Source organism: Citrus clementina, unplaced genomic scaffold (genome assembly GCF_000493195.1).
Source record: "Citrus clementina cultivar Clemenules unplaced genomic scaffold, Citrus_clementina_v1.0 scaffold_3, whole genome shotgun sequence".
Taxonomy (NCBI): Eukaryota; Viridiplantae; Streptophyta; class Magnoliopsida; order Sapindales; family Rutaceae; genus Citrus; species Citrus x clementina.
Genome location: NW_006262339.1, coordinates 29,477,762 through 29,484,986, shown reverse-complemented (window position 1 = coordinate 29,484,986; position 7,225 = coordinate 29,477,762). Strand labels below are relative to the sequence as shown.

General features: G+C 36.6%; 2 protein-coding genes across 2 annotated transcripts; one reads left to right on the top strand and one right to left on the bottom strand.

Moving 5' to 3' along the window:
• Positions 1–298: 298 nt before the first annotated feature.
• On the top strand, positions 299–2,333 carry LOC18050092 (cationic amino acid transporter 8, vacuolar). The gene has a single exon (XM_024187639.1). It carries the CDS (start codon positions 381–383, stop codon positions 2,226–2,228), a length of 1,848 nt encoding a protein of 615 aa, XP_024043407.1. The 5' UTR covers positions 299–380; the 3' UTR covers positions 2,229–2,333.
• A 2,489-nt stretch (positions 2,334–4,822) lies between these two features.
• Positions 4,823–6,444, bottom strand: LOC18050091 (gibberellin 2-beta-dioxygenase 1). Its single transcript, XM_006442188.2, has 3 exons — positions 6,003–6,444; positions 5,561–5,897; positions 4,823–5,454 (listed from the first exon to the last, which is right to left on the bottom strand). The coding sequence occupies exons 1-3, from the start codon at positions 6,404–6,406 to the stop codon at positions 5,203–5,205; spliced, it is 993 nt and encodes a 330-aa protein (XP_006442251.1). The 5' UTR covers positions 6,407–6,444; the 3' UTR covers positions 4,823–5,202.
• Positions 6,445–7,225: the final 781 nt, after the last annotated feature.

The following is a 7,225-nucleotide window of genomic DNA, read 5'->3' as shown; positions in this document are numbered from 1 at the left end:
TTTTTAGTTATATCAGTCTACAAATTGTTGTTAAGGGTAATATTGTCTTTGTACAGTCAACTAACGGTCAATGTTAAAATTAACTGATGGTAGGGAGTTTTTTACAAATAAATAGATTCTCGCCATCTATTTGCAACAAGCCCAAACCTTAAGAGAGGTTTTTAAAAACTACCCAATTAAAACAAGATGAAAATATATACTGTTAGCTCCCTGCCATTGCGACACGTGTCCGTTTAAAACAGTCATTTAACTGTTTTTTCGAAAGGTGATTTATTTCATTTCATTTCAGATTTTCAATTTCATTGGCACTCACAAAGCCCAAAATTCCGGCTATGTTCAGCCCAACTACCTAATTCCAATCATACACCTAGACATAGTAAATGATTAGGCAACAATCTTCTATTTTTCAGTTCATGAGTTCATCTGCATCATCATCATCATCATCCCAAAAACCATCTGTCTCAACAATAACAACAACAATGGCTGTAGAAACAGAGACAGAATTAGAGACCCCACTGAGAGGATGGCATCAATGGAACAAGCAAGCCTTTTTCCCAGAACCCTCTTTCGAAAACACAACCTCCTACAAATCAGCACTCAAACAAACCTACCCACGTCTCAAGAACCGCCTGTTTTCCCGCTCAACGGACGCCACCGAGCTCATTACCCTCCAACAAGAAAGCAAACAGCCCTTGCAGAAATGCCTCACTTGGTGGGACCTCACCTGGCTCTGCTTCGGCTCCGTCGTCGGCTCTGGCATTTTCGTCATCACCGGCCAAGAAGCCAAAAAACATGCCGGACCCGCCATTGTCTTGTCGTACTTAGCTTCAGGTCTTTCTGCTCTGTTATCGGCCTTTTGTTACACTGAATTTGCCGTTGAAATCCCAGTTGCTGGGGGTTCGTTTTCTTTCTTGCGTGTTGAGTTAGGTGATTTTGTTGCTTATATTGCTGCTGGGAATATCCTTTTAGAAGCTGTTGTCGGTGCTGCAGGTTTAGCTAGGTCTTGGTCTTCGTATTTGGCTAGCATGATTGATAGCAACAATTCTGATTTGTTGCGCTTTAAAGTTGATTGTTTTGCTGATGGGTTTAATTTGTTGGACCCAGTTGCGGTTTTGATTCTTTTGGTTTGTAATGGGATAGCATTGAGTGGTACTAGGAGGAGTTCTTGGTTGAATTGGATTAGCTCTATTGTGAGTTCATGTGTGATCGTATTTGTTATAATTGTTGGGTTTGTTCATGGGAAGACTACAAATTTGGATCCATTTTTGCCGTACGGGACTGAGGGTGTTTTTGAAGCTGCAGCTGTGGTTTATTGGTCTTATACTGGTTTTGATATGGTGGCAACTATGGCTGAAGAGACTAAGAAACCTTCGAGGGATATACCGATTGGTTTGGTTGGTTCGATGTGTATGATTACTGCGGTTTATTGTTTAATGGCTTTGGCATTGACCATGATGGTAAAGTATACCGAAATTGATATGAACGCTGCTTACTCGATTGCTTTCAGACAAATTGGGATGAATTGGGCGAAGTATTTGGTGAGCGTATGTGCACTTAAAGGAATGACTACTAGTTTGCTGGTGGGATCACTTGGTCAAGCTCGATACACAACTCAGATTGCTAGAGCTCATATGATTCCACCCTGGTTTGCCCTGGTTCACCCTAAAACTCAAACACCAATTAATGCTACCCTATTGGTGACCACTCTTAGCGCTATAATCGCATTGTTTTCTAGCTTAAATATTTTGTCAAGTGTTTTTTCTTTCAGTACACTCTCAATTTTTATGCTCATGGCTATTGCATTGCTTGTAAGGCGATATTATGAGAAGGATGTTACTCCAAAGAATAATTTGGTTAAGTTTCTAGTGTGTTTAACTGTTGTTGTTGCTTCTTCGATAGGCATAACAGCATTCTGGAATTCAAATGGAAGAGGATGGATTGGTTATGTGGTAACCGTTGCACCTTGGTTTTTGGGGACTTTAGGAATGGCATTGCTCCCGAAACAACGTGTTCCAAAACTCTGGGGAGTTCCTCTGGTTCCATGGTTGCCATCATTGTCAATTGCAATGAATTTATTTCTCATAGGCTCATTGGGTTATTTGGCATTTTTGAGGTTCATCATTTGCAGTGCAGTAATGCTTGTTTACTACTTGTTAGTTGGCCTTCATGCAACTTACGATGTGGCTCATCAGAACCAAGAAAAATCAAATAACGAGGAAGGTCCTTGAGATATAATCAAGAGATTTTCATCTTGATCCGAATGAATCATCTAGACGTTCTTCATATTACAGTTGATTATCCTTAGGATATTGCCAAAGATGATCTGTGCATAGTTTGTGCAACTTGTTTTCTAAATTTCATAGTTTTTGAAATGAAATTGCATTTTTTTTTTTTCCTTTTCCTGTTTTATGTTAATGTAGTTTTTTTTATCAATGAAGAATTAATGGTCAATTCCTTATTAAATTTTCATATGATTGATGTTCCGGTGAAAACTGGACCATGTTTGCTTTTGTTGCTGTAACTCTTCAGGTCTTGAAGTCTCAGCAATCTCTAAAATTGTAGAAATGGTGTCCCTTGAAATGGAGTATCATATTATTTATGGATTTTATTATCTATTCCATTCAAATCTGTGGAGTTTGCTACTGCAAACAGAAAATTGCTAGAGCCATCTAAAGCCTAAATTAACATATATTTATTATGTTGCTCACATAATTCTACAGTTGGACATTGGCATCGTTTGTAAAACAAATATTAGAAGTCAGTTCTTGTTTTAAGCTTTAATTAGCAGTTCAATGTTCTGCAGACTAAGGCAGGTGTTGTTAAGTGCTCTATTTCATTTGTGGATCTCTATAGTTACTGAAGTGATACACAAGGTATTACAGAGTGATAGGTAGCAATTAGGCATAAATTGATGCCAACTCTTCAAATTTGTTAACTTCAACTCTCTTAACAAGCGCTTATGATTCTTGTTTCGAATTACATCCATTATCTCAAGTTTCGGATCGAACTAATCCATTGACACATAGTTCATGGGAGAAAATTGATTTATTTGGGCACTGGAGGATTGACAGGGCGAATTGCTAGTTTCGGGGTACGAGATATCCATCCTACTCACTATGGCTGCATTTGTCCAATTGATATGTTCAAAGGAATCAATGTTGGACTTATTGGATCCTTAGGAATTCATGCGAGAATTGGTTATTGGGGGTCACTGGTTATTAAATTAGTGAACGAAGTAGTATTTCTTAGCCAATTGGTACAATCATCTTCTAATTACTGAAGTAAGTTCTATATTTGGCTTTTGGATTTCACTTTGAAGATCATCTTTAATAAGAAGAATCAAGGATGTCTATATACCCTCGTTGGTTTTGGTTGTTCCTTCGTGTCATATATGTTTTCATTTATGCTGTTAAACATGCTAAATAACAACCTAAAAGCATAAAATTTTCATGTTACAGCAGTCTTGATGTTTAGGCCTTTTGTAAGTATCTTGAAATTAACCTGCTAATAAATCCCCAGATTTTTCTATTCTTCAAGCTCCATTTGTTTGTATTCCTAGTCACTATCATTTAATTTTTGACTGGATTTTATGATATCTGTTCAACAACATGAGCTCTCGTCTGAAATGCTTCAGAGAAACCAGCTGTAAAGATACCTTTTCAGCTATTTGTGTGTGTGTGTGTGTGTGTGTGTGTGTGTGTGTACATGTAGAAAATTTTTAGCATTGAAGTTTTGAAGAATATTGCTAGCTTAGGCTACAAAATTTCATTATTTATATAGACAGACTGAACAAGGTTTCTCTGATATTTTGCTGTAGATTTCATTGGTATTGTATTCTGGTTGGCATTACTCCTGAAATAGTGTCCGAAGACTTCATTTCAATTCTTCAAGAATGTCATAATGCTCAAGATATTTTATATCTTCAAGCATCTTGAGTTGCAGAGGATTTTAGCATGTACCTCTAAATATTCGAAATTACTTGATTAATTGTTCTCTCTTTCGAGGGAGTATACTCTGCAATAGGGTACGGGTCACAAGATGTTAAATATTCAGTAAATATCCATCCTTCTTTCCATTTTCCTTCATGATGTTTTCTTACATCTCCATAAATAGAAAATTTCACAGATTCTACCCGCAAAACAATATGTGCTGAAATTTTGACATGTGATTATGAGTAGTCCCTTTCCTTTGATATGATAACTATCACACATACACGGCATCAAAATTTTCCTTGAAAATGTGTCAAAGAATCATTGGTACATCATGTGGGGTTTCCCAGTAATGGTCCAACACTGACTGATTTTGATATTTCATGCATCCGTAGATTTCCTTTCTGGCTTTTCTGACACACACATGGCCAGAAGTGGCCTTCACCACCAAGGTACCAACCATTGTTAACATTCAACCGGCAGTCTGAGAAGTTGAAGAATTGCATAAATTTACGAAAATAACGATTGAAAATGTAAAGTTTTCACTAGTACTAAGTGTCTTATTTCTAGCCGTGAGTAAAAAGATAGGAGCTCAAAATCAATTCCCTTAGACGCGGTTTCTTCTTGACCTGAGCTGAAGCCGCGGTACCAATCAATGTGCCTGTTCTTTTTATCATTTTGTGGTCCCTAATCCCTTTCAAAAGGAGCCCACAAGATTCTATCGCTTTACAATGTGCAAATCCTTCGATCTCTACATCCTACATGTCAGAAAAATGCGAGTGACAGTTACATATACGTCACTAGATAGCGCATACACATGAGTGGGGTTCGAACCATTCCCCTTTTGTACTACCTAACAGTTTTTACTGAGCTAATTGACACCCACTACAATAAATCATCAAAATGTTTCTATATTCGATGAAGGCAGCTGATGAGATTAATTATGACAACCAACTTGTATTATTAACGAGAAAGGAAAGTAATCAGAAGATGATAATACAAAGTACAAGTGTACAGGAGATTATCACACGACAATGACAATTACGAATAAGTAGTTTGCTATGTGAGCAAGATTGGAAGTTGGAACCTAGACCTCTTGTTCTACTTTGATATTTTATCGAGCTAACTGACACCCACACACAATAAATCATCAAAATGTTCTATATTTTACAAAGGTAATATATGATGGGATTAACTATTGAGAACTTGTTGACAAGAAAGGAAAGTAATGACATGATAGCACAAAGTACAAGTGTACAACACAGATTAATTCTCATGAGGCAGCTATTCTCTCAAAATGCATAAGCCTGTTTTCAGCCAATCTTGAATTGTAAGCAGATCTTTTGTATTCAAACCACGTAAACTCTTTATACAAGCTTTGTTCGGGATTTTTCATGAGTGAAGGCAATGGAGCAATTCTCTCACTCAAAGGTGGTCCACCAAAATAAATCATTGAAACTCTTGATTTCAAGCTGTTGGCCAAAACCCTATGCTTCACACTTTTGAACCTCCCATTGGTCAGTACCTGCATTTTGCATACGCCAATGCCAACCCAACAAAATCATTAAAAATCTCCCTACACCAAACTTCAATAACAATAAAAGATAAGGAACAAAATAATAGCTTATTACCTGTAAAGAGTCACCAACGTTGATGAAAAATGAGTCTTCATCAGGAGGTACTGAAATCCAACTACCTTCTCTGAGAGAAATTTGCAATCCTGAAGTGTTGTTGGATCTTAAAACAGAAATGATTTGTGGGTCTGTGTGTTCTCCAAATCCAATCAAATTGCTAATACGATCTGGGCGTGGTGGGTAGTGATTCAGCCTGAAAACAGAGTCACTCTGCTCATCCATCAACAGCTTGCTCAAAACATTCCTCGGTTGAATCTTCAATCCATCGGCCATCAACTCGAGAATCTCACATGCCATCCTCTTCACTGCTGATATATATTCACTCAAAGCAAAGCTGCAACAAAACCAGAAACGGCAAACGAAAGAAACTGAGAATTCAGAAACAGAAATTTATGAATGAAAAGACTGAATTTTGATTCATTCGGTTGGGTATTTATACCGAAACTGATCTGGGTTGTTGCCCAGAGATGAATTTGAATCTTGATTGGTGTTTAAGAGAAGATACTCAACCCAACCCACATCACCATTCCGTCCAATGCATTTGTTGCCATATCCAAAAGGACTTGGAGGGCCAGATTTTTCTTTCTCTGAAAATGGCAATGAGAAAAACCTGATGGCTTCAGATTCAAGCCTGGAAATGGATTCCAGGGGGACCCCATGATTGATTACCTTGAAGAATCCGAATTCCTCACAGGCTTTGACAAGAAGGTTTTTTGAGTCGGGATTCGAGAGGTCAATAAGAGGGATTGAATTTGAAGTCGAAGTGAATAATGCGGAAGTTGTGCAACAAGTTTCGATATACGGGAACTGTTCGATTGCTGGTTTTGTTGATAAGGCCACCATTGTTGGAATAATTTTTTAGCTTCTGGAAAGTGAAAGCTTATGAGTTTACGAGTGAATGGCTTTGGGGTTCAGCTTTCGCTATTTATATGGGAAGGAGAGAGAGCACAAATTGAATTTTGATATTGCAATATTATTTTTATTTATTTTTGTTTACTTTACCACAATTTTTTATTGGTATGGCCATTAGAATCTTTTCTAAGTGAAGTCTAGTCAACAGGCATTACTGTCCTATAGGAGTTTCTAAAAAAAAAAAGATAAAAACAGGCAATAATAACTCTTCATAGGATTAAAAAAGAGCTAATATTAATTTCTTTTATCATAAAAACATCATAAAAAAGAATGGGTCAAATCGACAAGACGTTACGGATAACTATCATTTATCAATGGATTTTAGAATTACATGATAATTCATAAGCTGAGAGAAAAATGATTGTATAACCATAACGCATGGTTTAGCTGTCATTGGAATTGTCCCATTTACTTTCTTAAAAATTCATACACAATACAGCTTTTTCCTTTCTAATTTTCTTTTGATAAGGCGTGGATAGATAAATTTCAAATCAAATTTCTAATTTCTATCTTTTCTGAATTTAAATTTAAGTGATTAGTTAAATAAAAACTGCTTAATAGTTATTGGACAAACTTAAATCTAATTGATAAATTTTTTACCTTCGTGCTAAGAAAAAAGAGGCGTGGCTATATTTCAATGGCCACAATATCTTAAAAATTTTAAATTTTTTCTACAAATCTTTCATGCTCTAGATATTAGTAGAAGCTCTTTAGGTCAGAAAAAGGACAATACGTAAATTGCAAAACTAC